The 16,207-nt window shown below is 40.9% G+C and overlaps 1 protein-coding gene across 1 annotated transcript; it reads left to right on the top strand.

Annotated features, from left to right (window-relative positions):
• The first annotated feature begins 4,692 nt into the window (after positions 1-4,692).
• Positions 4,693-5,322, top strand: LOC149079203 (uncharacterized). Its single transcript, XM_089240418.1, has one exon. The coding sequence runs from the start codon at positions 4,693-4,695 to the stop codon at positions 5,320-5,322; it is 630 nt and encodes a 209-aa protein (XP_089096544.1).
• The last annotated feature ends 10,885 nt before the right edge of the window (positions 5,323-16,207 follow it).

The raw sequence follows: 16,207 nt of genomic DNA, 5'->3' as shown, positions 1-16,207 counted from the left end.
GATAGAGATGGTTGATTGGAGTTCGGTGAGAACTGCTCCTTGTATTTGTTGGCCAGTACTTCGGCTATTTCACTTTAGGAGAAGACAAATTCACTTCTATGGTTTTTGATTTTGTTGACTCCTTTGACCTTGCAGTTCTTCGAGGGCATCCAAAGTGATCCATATGCTGCTGTGGCATCTTCTATAAAATTGGAAAATCGTTCGTTGACATAGGCTGAAGTCTCTTTTCGCATTTCTTTCTCCAGTCTGTTAAGAGGAGCTACTTTGTCCATTCGCCTCCTGTGAAGTTGCCATATTTTCCTGATATTGTTCTTAAGTTTGATCCTGTTTCGCAGTTCTTGGGAAATGCCAAATTTGTTGTCAGTTGCAAGAATTTTCCTTGTCGTGCTTCTTTAATTTCGAAAGTGATATCAGAGATTCCTTGTTTGACAGTATCAGGAGTATGTTGGTCGAGGGTTAGTTCTTCTTCGGTGCTGAGAATTTCACGATATTTAGACCAGTTAGTTACTAATTTATAAGGAATGTCTTTGGGTCTTAAAATATCCATGGTGAAGATTAGTGGATTATGAGTTGAATTTAGCACTAGCATTGAACCAGTTGATTAAAAAATTAAAACTGAAGATTTTCAAACATACACAATTTAAAGAACAAATATACATACATACATACTTTCACAATAATACAGGATGAGCAAAAGGTCCGTACAAACTTTAAAAATCTATAAAAACCGGAAAATAACGGAAATAGAAAACGGTTTGCAGGGTTAGTATTGCTAGATCACGGGAATATGTTTTACAGTGAAAAATACAAAAATAGCCGATAGGTGGCGCTGACGTACACAAGTCAAAGAAACGATATGCAAATAACTAACAGAATGCCTCCAAATCGTTTATTACTGCAATATGTGTTCCACATGACCACTACCGCAGGTGATAACACATTGTAAGCGAGTCACAAATCCACGAACGGCAGAGTGCAGCAGGTCCACATACACGGTTTACAACGGTGAACTGGTTGTGGATTAGGAGCGCAAGTTCTTTATAACTTCATTTTGTCTCATTTATGTCTCATATGCACGTTTCCACCAAAGTCGCTCGTAACAGCGTAGACTATCGACTGTTTTTTCAGTTATTTCTTCTTTCTGTCTTAAAAAAATTCCCGTGACCTAGCGATGCTAACCCTGCAGACCGTTTTTTATTTCAGTTATTTTTCCAGTTTTTATGAATTTTTAAATTTTCTACGGACTTTTTTGTCTATCTTATATATAAGATAGCATATTATATAGTACAATTTACCATGTATAATATACCCCATATAGTGCGATTTATCTTTGCTAGTAACGCGACACTTGGATGCTAAACATAATTGCTGGTAGAAATGAGAAATATAGGGAGATTTATCAAATTCACCATAACGACCGGCGATTATGCATAATAACGGTCATTATGTATAATAACCGCATTTATCAAATTTACCGTAACAAAACATTAGAAAAAAAAATTCAATGAAAAAAAAAAAAAAGAGATGAACTTTAAAATTAACAAAATAATATAAAAAATACGCTTGTAGATCGAACGTAAAAATTTCACTAAATTTCCTTCAGTTCAATTTTACTATAGGTTCTCGCATCCGATAACATAATTCTCAAGAAAATTAAACCAACAATGCAAATTAAGTCATAAAGAATAGATGTTTTCTCTCTTAAGAGAAGGATGATCTTTCTCATATTGTTTGAGAACCTCTTGTTCAAGGTAGGAAAAAAACAAGATGTTTAAAAATATAGATTCGCCTTATTAGTATTCTTCATAAGATAAAACATCAGCTGATGTTAAATTTCCGCGAAATAACGTTTGTAAATTGGTTATTACTTGATGGAAAACTGAATTCTCAACTCTCGATGGTGCATTTTTCCGCATCGCGGAACGCATATTAATGACCCGGTCGTTCCGCCTGGATATTATTACTCGCTCCGAAACATTCAAGTTAACTAATGGTGAAAATTTACATGGAAATGGTTTTTAATGAAATTTACTTGTGGTCGTTTATTACTGTTCTTTTATGATCGTTGTAATGTTGCAATGTATTTTGTAATGGCTCCGAATTCCATGTGATATATTGGGGTTTTTTTTTTTTCAGTTTATGTTCTCCTGAGCTGTTGAATTAACATACACAGTCAGTATCTCTCACAGCCAATGGTGATTGATAAATATAAGCCACGTTGAAAAAGGAAATCTTTCATATCCTGTTACGCTATCAGCTCAAATTGGTAATGTTAACTATAGTCATTTCGCGGTAAATCGAACTCTGATAACTCGAGAGAGAGAATATCTGTTTAACACGTTAACGCCGTCGCCGATTTTCATGTTTTTCGCAGTGAGGCGGTGCTCGAATTCATGCTTCACTTCATCTGGCGGCGATGTAGACAAAGATGCAAAAAATGTTACAAATGTTTATGTAAAAGAAAGGGTATGTGTGTGTATGTCGTGACGAGGTGGCCAAGGCGATGGACTGCTAATCCATTGGGCTCTGACCGCGTGGGTTCGAATCCCATCCTCGTCGTGTGGCAAGTGATGCTTTCGCGTCCGAGTGGCACCCCGTGGTACGATGCTCGTCTTCCACTATGAAGGATACCACCAAGGTCCATGGGTTCGAATCCGGACCTAGAACGTTAGAAGCAAGTTCTCTACCTACCGAACCTGGGGTGACCACCGATGGACGGAGCCTTCATCTCCCACCCAACTCCTCTGGTTGGACATTGCCGTATGGCGATATACAAATACAACGCCACAACAGGCAAATTTCCCAACGAGGTGGCTGACTTAAGAACATCATGGATCCCCGAGCCATATTTTGGAGGCCCTACCTACTACTGCTACACCACAAATGCACCCCACCCACACCCCCCCCCCGGCGGAACCCCCAACGAATCGGTACATGCGGTAATGTGCGTGTACGTGTAGTGAAACCTGACGTGAAGTTTTTTTTTGTTTCTCTGTAATGCTTGTTATGTGTAGTGCTGCCATCTGCCACCAGTTTTTCTAACTATGAATGAAGTGTTATGATTGAATTATTTATCGTTGTAGGACTGTTGCTCTCTGTGGCGTGACTTTTTAACGGGGAGATCGGCTCGCATTTGCGCCTTGAAGTTGGGAACCACGGAAAACCAATTTCAGCCGACCACCACTGTGGGGTTCGAACCCGGATCCTCGCGTATAAGTAACGACGTATTGTAACAAAGGCCACCCAGCACTCTGTTTACAATACTTCAAAAAATTGCATCGAAACAAATAAACAGTTAAGTTTATAATATTTAATTGCTGTGTCTTTATTACTGAATTTTTGTTTTATAAGTTACTTTTATATATGATGTTGAGATAAAATAAATCCTACTTTTTTCAATTAATATACGTTTAAATTTAAATTATTTAAATTTTTAACTGTATGGCAATTCTTTCTAGTTACTAAATGAACTAAATTTTTGATGGTACGCAGCGTCTGTTCGAATATTCAAGTGTGACCCACCGGTGATGCAGGCGTGAACGTGTTAAGTCGAAGTTTTCACCCAGCTCCAGAATATTTCCCCGTATTTTAGTGTTAAAATTTTCCCTTAACTCGAAGTTTTTTTCCCCTTTAAGTCGAAGATTCCCCCCCCCCCCTTTAAGTCAAAGTTTTTGGGAATGAGAAAAATTTAAGAAATAGCATTTAGCAGGTATAGTTTATCAATAGAATTTAGGAATATAACTCGGCATTTAACAATAGACTTTAGCAATATAACTCGGCATTTAACAATAGACTTTAGCAATAGAACTTAGCATTTAGCAATAAAATTAAACATTTACCAACAGAATTCAGCATTCAGCAACAAAATTTAGCGATTCATTTGTGTGCTTGCAAATTTCAAAATGACTTTCTCACGGAAGGAAGAGATAGGCAGTCAAAAATAATTTAATTTTTTTGACAGAAAATAATCTTGTATACAATTCATTTATAATTTGTTTCATTTGCACGAGTTCCGTGTATGCGTCCGTTTCCATAATACAGTACGAAAGTCTCTCTAGTTTATTTCTAAATATATTCTCATTCAATAATCAAATATTATTAAGTTAGAGTAAAACTCATTTGTTCCTCCAGTTTCTTCATCTCCAGCAGCGTGACGTTTCACTGATAGCGCTACTAGCGCTCTAAATTTAATAAGTTATGTTCTTGCCACTCTGAAATCGGAATTTCTGGTAAGCTGAGAACTAACGTCAACTCCAAGTTTTCTGTTGGCTGCTGCACATTCGACTTATCAAGATTCGATTGTATTTAATTTGCACCAGTAGTTTTGTGGCGCTGCGATCGTCACGAGAAAGCGCGCGCGTCCGTGGAGAAAGAAAAGAATTATTGCTCCTTCTTCCGGCGCTCGACAAGGTTGTAACACCTCTGTGTGAATAAATTTCTCTTTATCTATTTTGTCGTATTGTGAACCACAGTTTGGTGACCCGGCATCGAACGATAACGATGTCCAATCCATCGGAGCAACCAACGATGCCCAATTCATCAGAGCAACCACCTGCAATGTTCCGAGTCGCTGTCAAAGCCCCACCGTTTTGGGCCAAACAACCTCATCTATGGTTCAAGCAATTGGATTCTCAGTTCCTGGCGAGTGGAATTACCTCCGATGCCACTAAATACCACACAGCCGTTGCAGCCATGGATACGAGTGTTTTGGCACATGTGAGTGACCTCATCATGAATCCACCGGCGGCAAACATGTACGACGCACTAAAAAGACGCCTCCAAGCTGAATTTGCTGAACCAGATGAGCGACGCTTACAACGTTTGATGTATGAAGTCGAGCTGGGCGATCGTCGACCTTCGGCGTTACTCCGAGAAATGCGGGATCTGTCCAGTGGCCGTCTCAGCGATGAAATACTTCGAAGTCTATGGATACAACGGTTACCATATCAAGTTCAAGCAATCCTCTCCACAAGTTCAGAAACGTTGGAAAAGTTATCGGAGATGGCAGACAAGATCATCAGCGTCAGCGGCAAAGCAGAAGTACAGAATATTTCACCAAATCTCGATCACCCACAACAACTTGACGTGCAGCAGCTGACTGAAAAAATAGAGACATTGACATTGCAAGTTGACGCGCTACGTCGATCTCGAGAACAACGCGGAAACCCTCAACGTCCTCCCAATCGAAACCGCCACGAAGGTGCAAAATCCATGAGGTTTCGAAACGATCTCTGCTGGTATCACCGTGAATTCGGACCCAACGCCCGTAAGTGTGTGCAACCATGTAGTTTCTATTCGGGAAACGACCAAACCGACAACTAATGGCGACGAGGGAGTCGGTTTCATTCAGCAGTCGCCTTTTCATCGCAGACCCACTAAGCAAGCTTTCGTTTCTCATCGACACTGGTGCGGATATTTCCGTAATACCCCCTTCTGCAGCTGATAGAAACAAACCACAGTCACTACTCACGCTTACCGCGGCAAACGGTTCTACAATAAAAACATACGGAAAGAAAATGATAAAACTAAGTCTCGGATTAGCAAAAACTTTTTCATGGGTGTTTACCATTGCTGATGTATCCCGACCAATAATCGGCGCCGATTTTCTGAAAAGATTCCGACTCACGGTGGATTTGGGAAACCGAGTTTTGGTCAACAACGGGGGTGAACGGTCTACAACCGGAACAACTGTTTCTCCAACTGTTTCCCCTGCAGTAACTGTGACATGTGGACATGAGATTTTCCACAATCTATTACAAGAATATAAAGAGCTCATGGAAGAAACATCAAGTCCAGTGCAAGCAACACACGAAACGGTGCATCACATCGAAACTACAGGAGTACCGGTTTACGCGAGAGCCCGTCGATTAGGCCCGGAGATGCTGCGAGCTGCCAAAGCTGAGTTCGATAAAATGATTACCATGGGTATATGTCGCCCTTCAAATAGTCAGTGGTCCAGTCCCCTCCACATGGTGAAAAAATCCGACGGTTCGTGGAGATGCTGTGGCGATTATAGAGCTCTCAACGCGAAGACGGTTCCTGACAGATATAGCATTCGGAATATTATGGATTTCACTATGGATCTGCACGGTAAATGCATCTTCTCTACCATAGACTTGAAACGCGCTTATCATCAAATACAATTGTCTGCTTCCGATGTACCAAAAACTGCTATTGTCACCCCTTTCGGACTCTTTGAATTTAACGTCCTCAGTTTCGGGTTGCGAAACGCTGCGCAAACGTTTCAGCGCTATATAGACGAAATATTGCGAGGACTTCCATTCTGTTTCCCTTATCTAGACGACGTGTTAATTGCATCTTCAAACCTTGAAGAGCACGTCGGTCATGTGCGTGAGGTCTTGAAACGTCTGTGTACACACGGATTAAAAATAAATATCGACAAATGCGTGTTCGCATGCAGCTCAATCAAGTTTCTAGGACATTTAGTCAACTCTCAGGGCATTAAACCGCTACCAGCCAAAGTCGATACCATTGACTCTTACCCAAGACCCAAAAACAAGGCAGAACTTCGCCGATTTGTCGGTATGGTTAATTTTTACCGTCGCTTTTTACCGAAAGCGGCTGCGATACAATTGCCACTGCATCTAGTACTTCGAAATTGTACGCGTCATGACAAAACACTTATTACCTGGACACCAGAGCTCATTAAAGCTTTCGATGACACAAAACTCGCTGTTAGAGAAGCAGTTCTTTTGACACATCCGAGGCCCTATTCCCCAATTGCACTCGTGACAGATGCCAGCAACATAGCTATCGGCTCAGTGGTACAACAACGAGTCAATGATAGCTGGCAGCCGCTCGGGTTTTTTTCCCGCAAACTGAGTGATACTGAAAAGCGATACAGTGCTTATGACCGCGAACTTTTGGCAATTTTCGCATCGATCATTCACTTCCGATATTTACTGGAAGGTAAACCTTTCACGGTTTTCACAGATCATAGGCCGTTAGTGTTCGTTTTCAATCAGAAAGCCGACAAGCTTTCTCCTCGACAAATTAATCAATTAAATCTAATTTCTCAGTTTACAACTGATATTCGTCATATCGAGGGAAAAAGCAATGTGGTAGCGGATGCTCTCTCGCGAGCAGGAGTTGACCTACTTTTTCCTTCTTCCATGAATTACGACCTCATCGCTGAAGCACAGAAGAATGACCTTGAACTGAAGCAGTTGCTTGACGGAAATATACCATCTTCACTCGCTCTTCAACAGCTCTCTTCCCCATCTGGAAAAACACAACTTTTTTCGATACCTCGACATCTAAACCACGGCCTTATATTCCTAAACAATACCGTTGGGAAGTGTTCAAAATTATTCATCAACCTGCGCATCCGGGTGTTAAATCCACTGTTAAAATGATCATCGACAGATATGTATGGCCGAACATGAAGAAAGACATCCGACATTGGGCTCAAGCGTGCATCGCCTGTCAGAGGTCAAAAATTCATCGTCATACCAGCCCTCATATTGGACAGTTCGTATCTCCATCTCGACGATTTAGTCACGTGCACATCGACATAGTGGGCCCGCTTCCATTATCAGAAGGTTATCGCTACTGCCTCACTTGCGTAGATCGCTTTTCAAGATGGCCCGAAGCCATTCCTATAGCAGATATTACTGCTGAGACTGTTGCTAAGGCTTTCATACATACTTGGGTTGCACGGTTTGGAGTACCAGAAGTGATCGTTACTGATCAAGGTCGACAATTTCAGAGTGATCTATTCCGATCTCTCGGCAAACTACTGGGGATCAAACAAAATCGTACCACTCCATACCATCCGGAAGCGAATGGTGCCGTTGAAAGGTGGCATCGCGTCCTTAAAGCAGCGATCAAGTGCCATTCATCAACAGATTGGGTGGCAGTATTGCCAATCGTCCTTCTAGGACTAAGAGCGGCATACAAGCCGGAACTGGAATGCTCCACATCTGAACTGGTATATGGTGAACCTATCAAACTCCCTGGCGAGTTCTTCTCAGCTTCCACCACAGACGTCAATGAAAAACAGTTGCTCACTGAATTACGACAACACTTTTCGAAAATTCGACCTGTCCCAGCGTCTCACCATAATAAATCCAAAACATTCATCCATAAAGAACTTGATCATTCCACTCATGTTTTCCTTCGCAATGACGCTGTCAAGAAGCCATTGCAGTGCCCATATGATGGCCCCTATGAAGTGGTCGCAAGGCGCAATAACACTATCACCATCAAATGCAAAGGAAGAAACGTATGTGTGAACATTGCACGAGTGAAACCAGCGCACATTGCCACTAACAGTGACAGTACAAACAGTGAACCCATTGTGACCCGTTACGGCAGAGTAAGTCGTCCCCCGAATCGTCTCATTGTATAAGTGCATTCATAATCCCGTCCTTATATGTGTATATATATTTTTTTCTTTCTTTTGTTGTCAATAATTAGTTCGTGCGATCCGCACTGGAGGGGGGGTACTGTGGCGCTGCGATCGTCACGAGAAAGCGCGCGCGTCCGTGGAGAAAGAAAAGAATTATTGCTCCTTCTTCCGGCGCTCGACAAGGTTGTAACACCTCTGTGTGAATAAATTTCTCTTTATCTATTTTGTCGTATTGTGAACCACAGTTTGTTTATTTTTCTCGTTTAATACAGATTGAGAAGATTAAAACAAGATAGAGACTCGGTTTTAAATTCGATTTTTAACCATCTACTCAGTAGTGCTCTGAAAATTTGACAACTGGAAACATTCGACATTGCATTCCGGAAAACCTTTGGACAGCTGAAGATACAGGAACGTGGAAAGTGCAGGGTGGCCATAAATAAACTGACACTATTCAGACGTATGTCGCGCCCACTCCGATGGAGGTATTTTGATCAAACGTGGTATATAGGATATATATGGCCCGGGGTGGGGGAAGATTCAATAAAAATCGTTCGACTTTTGACCACCAGGTGAATAAATGGCGTCTTTTATCGCAGTTATCTTTTTCCCATGGTTCGAATAACGTGTATACCAAGTTTCAATGAAATATCTCCACAAGAACAGGTGTATAATTGAACTGACTCTACTCCGACCAATCTAGCGCCCGTTGAGGTGGACGTATTTCATTAAAACTTGGTTTATACAAGTTATTTGGACCATGGTAAAAATTTAACAGCGATAAAAAAAAAAGTGTCACTTTTTCACCTGATGGACAAAAAACGAACTATTTTTATTGAATCTTTCTCCCCTGGCCCATATATTGAAGTACCTCCATCGGAATGGGCACTGCATGCATCTGAGTAGTGTCAGTTTATTTTAGATCTATGCTCTACTTGGGATTTCTGTGGAATATTTGATTTTTGAATCAATTTTGTGGTGCTCAGACCCGTGATTCCACGCCCTTGGTGAGGAAGGGCATCTACAGCTCCGAGCGCATGTCTGCTGAAAACAAGCATCGACAGGTAACCAGCTACGACACCACTGCTAAGGCTGTGCAGCTCCAGCTTTCCGATTCTAATGCCACTGCCGAGTACGAATATCCGCGTCCATCGATTCCTACCCCACTGCCGAGTACGAATATCCCCGTCAATCGATTCCTACGCCACTGCTGAGAAGGATCATCTACCACCCTCGACTCCAACGAGTAACCGCATCACCCCCCCCCCCTCGTCCTCCAGCTTCTACGCTACGGGTGACACCATATACCTACAGCCCCTGTTGAGAAAGAGCATCCACAATCCCACTTTCCTCGTTGGCGAGGATTACAGGTCGAACCCCGCTCACCCCACAGCGTCGATGGATCTATAGATCACTGGCGTAACCTACGGCGCAATCGCAGATCACTCAAGTGACCCGCGGCACATTTACAGAGCCGAGACACGCTTTCAAATCATTTGTGTGAAGTGGCCTTCTCTCCCCTAAAGGTTGAACACACTTGGCTTATACGGTTCGACTAGATTGATCAATGCAGGTTGATTCAACCGTATGGCGCTGTGATTCAAATTCAAAGACTCTCCACACCAATTATTCAACTTATAATCCACGATAAATTTTACTGAAAGAGCTGTTCACACACACACATCGTTCACTTTGGTTGAATCAACCCCGTTGATAATTGAAGTTCACTGCACACATAGGGCGTATGTCTGTCTTTACCAACTACATCACCTATTCATATCATTTGCTCCTGTACAGAGGCTAGACTGTCTCACATATCCAATACATGTCCATTCTAGTTTTCAATATCCGAACGAAGGTTTTCCCTCCATAAAGAGTCCTATTCCTAATCACAGGAGCAACTTCTTGTGTAGTTAGAAAATAACTCAAAATATTTGTCGATTTGTAAAATTAAGAGCAGCAGCAGCAGTAATCACGCACATGCCAAATTGTACTAAGGGAGCACTGGAATCGGAGAAGGATTCGCACAAACGTATGTTAAATAAACGGGCAAATTGACAGCAAAACTATCAACTGCAGCTCTTTGTAATCCGAGTTAACGACACTTTGGACTGATTTCAATTGTCTACCTTCGTCAATGCCGAAACACAATGCACATTTCCCAACTCCTTGGGGTTAATGAATATTTACGTAAATAATGAGAACAATCGTTCGAAATCAATTAGCCTGATTGCGATCGTTTATAATTAAGATGGTTTGATTATATTCCGAACTGGCTAAACAGCAGGAAATCATACTCGTTAAGGAGGGGGGGGGGGGGGAGGGAGAAGAGACACGTGACTCGGTATCAGTCAATGCAGAGCGATTATCACCTAATCGCATTCAATGAGGGACGGATCGACATGCATTTCACGACTTCCGAGTCATTTTGGTCATTCCGAGCTACACGTAAGACAATTAGTAAGGAATTTTAAAAGAGTGAGGAGTTTACTTGAAAAGACAGTGTAATTATTATGCCATCATTAATCAATAAAGTACTAGAGTATATATAAAGATTCTATCTATGCATGCCATTATATTTCAAGTCAGTATGTCATTTGCTTATTTAAAATACCTCCGTAATGTTTTAGCAATTAATTATCCCCGTAAAAGCGCCAAATTTTGAATCAAAGGGTTTGCGGCCGCATCTTCGTGTATTTTTGATGACGTCGCGGTCGCCAACTTCGGATTAGAAATCATTAGAGTCTTTACATAATCCTCTTCGATTATTTATGATTCGATTTATGATGTCCTTGGAGATCATGAATGGAATCCCGGCGACTAATATATGAATACTGCTAGTGCACAAGAATAAAACTGAAAATTCCGATTATGCCATAACGTTTGAACGAATACTTACCCTCAACCACGAAGTAATGCTCTGGTTAAGCACACCACAATATTTATAGATTAGAATGAATATGATACTTTCTGATGTGCCTTCGATTTTGTTAAACTCAAAAATTCTGTGCGTTACTAACAAGCTACTTCTATGTTTGCCGCAGAGTTTCAGCAATCGAATTTTCGGCTGAGCTAAACCCTTCGCCACCGCCTATCAGATAAAAATAAAACTGTTTGTTATAATACTCCAAGGAAAGAAAGGTGTTGGTCTTCAACCAAGTTCACGCATGGAAATGAATAATATATGGTGTGTGCGTATATATATACGTATATATATGTATATCAATGATAGTGGTTGGTATGGTTTTTGTGTTTAGCTGCAGAAATTCAGCAATTTCTTCCAAGTGCGCCGAATATGAGCTTGAAAATACAATTAAAATTAAAAGCTGACAGGCGTGAGAATATTCTGCGGCAGACAACCAGCACTTCCTAAAAATAGGAGAAGATAGAAGGCCTCCGCACGGGTTGCCAAGTTCACCTGAACGTCATGAGAGTAGTCCGGTAAGATTATTTAACAAGTTTGTCACATTTTATACCACAACATCCTATTTCGTTTCTTCTTATTTTGGCGTAGAATCTTCCGGGTTGGCTCACAAATACCGCACGGTGATTGGATGTGGGACATAGAAATCGCCAACTCCGTGCGCGATCGTTTCTTTTCCTCACATCGATGATACTAGCGCGTGCAGCGGAATTTTTTTCTCTGATCTGAATATTTTGAGTGAGGATGGACGTCACGAGCAGCGTGCGGAGGTCTTCTATCTCTAGGAGGTGCTGAGACAACCCAATCGATATGCAGTTTTTTCTCCGTTTTTTGTACATGTCGGCAGGAGTTCTGGTATGGTAATACATATCAACATATTATTAAATAGTTGCTAGAACTCGACTTCTAATTGGAAGTATGCTTTTAGGACCAACGATTTGCCAATAAAATGTTATACGCCTTGTTTCCTATGCACCCTGTATATACGATGTCGAATTCTTTTTGCATTTTTTGTAGATGGCAGCAAGAGTGTGTTCAAGTTTAACAATAAACCGCGCGAGTGGTGATGCTCTAGTGGTAAGATTGTCGTGTTCCACTATGAAGGTTACTGTCAAGGTCCACGGGATTGATCCAGGGGAATAAACATAGAAAACAATTTCTTTAGCTATTCAGCCTGGGGCAACCACCGACAGATGGCACTTTCATTTTCGACCCGATTCCATCGGTTCGAAATTGCCGTATGGCGATACGACCGGGATTGGTGTACGGCAGCAGTTCTCAATCTTTTCTGACGCGCGGAGCCCTTTTTAACGTATAATTTCTATGGCGGCCCTTTTTAGTATATAACTTATATCGGGTGGAACCCTTCAGATCTCTTTTTTTTTTTTATTTATTAATCAAATTTACTGATTTATATTACTTTCCTCGAGCTGCTGCGGAGACCCTGGGAACAGCGTACGGAGCCCCAAGGGCTCTGCGCAGCATAGGTTGAGAACCGCTGGTGTATGGTATAAAGCAGTAGTATAATAACAAGAGGCTGCTGTATTATCACACATGTGTGAAAGTCTGGAGAACCGAGACCCCTGTTGCCACATAATTCAAATAAAAACGAAACAATCTGCTATAATTCTCTTTAAGTGAAATTGATTGTTGGTTTTTCAACCGGTTTTCTTCATGAAAATAAACGATAGGTATGATACGTTACGTTGCCAATTTTTATGTCTCAAAATGGAGAACTGGAGAAACCGCGAGACATAATGAAGCAAATTCTCTAACCCCGTCAAATTATATAATCCCATCATAGAAAACATTTTGTTTGTCACTAACTTTCAGCTAGCGCTCTCTCTCTCTCCGGGCAGTTACCCGTGGTTCGGCAGCACCTCCTAGAGATAGAATACCTCTGCACTGTTTGCCATAAACGTCATCCAGACAACTTAGCAAGTTTGCCACATTTGAATGCCAGACACAGCATCCTATTTCGTTTCTTCTTATTTTGGCATAGAATTTTCCTAATTGGCTCACAAATAATGAATGGATGTGGGGCATAGGAATCGCCAAATCTGAGCCCGATCATTTTTTTTTCCTCACAACGATGACACTGGCACGAGCAGGGAATTTCTTTTCCCTGAATATTCCGGGGGAAAATGGACTACTTACTGACGTCACAAGCAGACTGCGGATGCCTTCTATCTCTAGGAGGTGCTGAGTTCGGGGACTCTCATGACGTTGTAAGTTGATCGACCTGACAAGATTTGATAAGCCAAGCCAAAATCTCAGAGGCAATAAAGGCTTCTCTTCAGGCACATTCCAATTTAGAACCTCCATTCGATCGCCATGAAAGCTTTATTCTCGCTAACCGGATCAATCAGAATGTTATAGGAATACAAAATGAAGTATCCAGTATCAAGTGCTTTATGATTGAATCCTTGGCACGTTTATGCCTCGCTAATCCTTCAATTCTATCTGTAGACCCTTGGATTTTACCCCAATATTTCTAGATATTTCATCTCCAACGATTGGCTTTGAGGATCGAAAGTTTCAGAGTTTAAAACTGATGATTAATGAGTTCAACAAACTCGCACACATTCTCGGAAGATGAGTTTTTAGCCGGGAAAAGTATTTAGGAAAAGAAGGGATGTTCTGTAATTACATCTGTATATTTGTTCAGACGCTGGAAGAAAGAAAGAAAGAAAAGCCGCACAAAAAAAAAAAAAGTAATTATCTTGCAGTGAAAAGCTACGTTTGGATTCCAAAGAGAGAGAGAGAGAGAGAACTTGTCGGCCACTTCGCGAAGTGCCTAGACTTCGGACATGGGCCGTAACATATATATACACTATGAGGCATCAATCATAAGAGTTTTCGAGAAGAGATTTTCGCGAGATCATTAATCTGATTTTTTTTTTTCCTCTCCTTGAAGATGTCAAAACGGAAAGTTTCTTCTGCAATCTTTGGCAAAAGGAGAAGGGCTATTATTTCGTTATTACTGTCAAGGCGGATGATGTCCCGCCATTATCAGGGAAATCGGGATACCCCCCCCCCTTTTTTTCCCCCTCAAGGAATTCGTGATTTATTCATGAAATTACAGTAATTAATATGTATGGAGTTGATTTCTATGCGGATTTTCGAATGATTAGTATTCCGGGAAACTTTGCTGTTTATTTGGTTATTTTTCCCCTCCGAAGCTTCTGGAATACGGCCTCCGTAATCGGGTAACATAAGGGTTCGAATGGGATCCCCCCAGAAATGGATCCCTCGATTTTAGTCATGGACGCCCCAGAAATATTGTTGTCTGCCATGGGCCTTGTACTTTTAGTTGTGGATCCCTGGAAATCTTGGTGTGTGGCATGGACCACCCACATATAGCCGTGGAACCCGGAAGGTTTTTGTATGCCATATGGTCAATGAATAGTGGACTCACAATTCTCTATTTCTCTGCCAGATGCAGTCTTATAGACTGTGCTCAGAGGCAGAATGTTACAAGTCACTTTTTCAAAATTTCACGAGGGCAAATTTGTAAACAATACTTTGCCAAAACCTGATACAGTGGCTTTTTGACTTATTGCAATGTGCCTCCGTTGGTTCCTCAGAAACCGAAAAGAGATGAACGAAATTTTATCGCCTCCCAAAATTTTGACGAATGACACTCCAGAATGCGAGCAACTAAATTTTTTGGGAAAAGTGATTTGAAACATTTTGCCATCTGACCACAGAATTATAAAATCAAGATCAGTTTGCTGTCACCTGTCAACGGATCACGAAGATAACGTGATCGTCAATTGTGATATTAGTGATGTACAACGAGAGTAAATTGCGTAAAAATACTTAAAGGAATAGAAACATGAACATAAAATCTGTAAATATAAATTAACCACTATATAAATAACATTTTTATCAGATATAATATTAAAGAAATGTGAAAATATGTTTGTAGTTGAGATTTATGAAAAATCTAGACTTGAAGTCTTAGAAGTGTCTGAATTGTTTTAAGTACATTGAATTATTTAATTTTAATTTTGTTTTTTGTGAGCCACTAGAGAGCGCTAACTATTTTGGTGAAAGTTGAAAAAAATAAAAAAAATTTACACAATAGCTAGGCTTCATGTGATGCTTTGAAATTAAAAAAAAAGCTGATCACGAAAAGATTTGAGTTTTAGCGACAAATTAAAAGTTTTGTTCTCAGTTACGCAGTTTAGTTCCCAAATTGCCAAAGAAAATGGAATTTCTTAGCCTAAGGTGTGAATCACATTGAAAAAAAATTTAGATAAGAATTGAAGAGAAATTGGTGAAAGAACTTGAGCTTGATGAGAAAACGGAAGAAAAAAAATGTAATTTCACAACGGGGCTGTCGATTAACTTGTATTGCAATAGCTTTATGCGGAACATTTTTCCGATTGAGATCTAGTTTGTCCTTTCTGAGTGATTGTCATAATTGCGAAGAGATCTGTACGCTTTGTAATTCTGGACTAAATGGCTATATCGTATGTATATGAAGTATGAAAGCCTGAATAACCAAGCGGAGATCGAGAGTTCGAGGGAAAGGAAATTCACATTCCTCTGTGGGGAATCGAACCTCCAATCTCCGTTCTCACCATTAGTGTTCTAACCATTGAACTACCGAGGACAGACATTTTCCTTCCATATGTATGAATGCTGAGCGGGACTGCCTCCTAGCTCAGTTAATAGCTCTTACAACGTTAGCCCCCCAGATGACGACATATAGAGAAACGATGTCACTCTCCGCTGTTCATACGAAGTACGAAATCCTGGATAACCAAGCGGAGATCGAGATGTAGATCGGAAAGAAAAGTCACATTTCTCTGTGGGGAAATCGAACCACCAACCTCTCACTTTCCGAGTCAGTGTTCTAATCATTGAACTACAGAAGACAGACATTTTCCTTCCTTAGAGCATAT

The sequence above is a fragment of the Pholcus phalangioides genome, unplaced genomic scaffold (assembly GCF_987345545.1).
Source record: "Pholcus phalangioides strain wild (caught in Gottingen) unplaced genomic scaffold, Ppha-v1.0 ptg000012l_1, whole genome shotgun sequence".
NCBI lineage: Eukaryota > Metazoa > Arthropoda > Arachnida > Araneae > Pholcidae > Pholcus > Pholcus phalangioides.
The sequence above is the reverse complement of the archived record's forward strand: the minus strand, read 5'-3'. Positions and strand labels throughout refer to the sequence as shown.

Bases quoted from the DNA above. Each gene is read 5' to 3' on its own strand.
- LOC149079203 (XM_089240418.1), top strand. From the start codon at position 4,693: ATGGATACGAGTGTTTTGGCACATGTGAGTGACCTCATCATGAATCCA.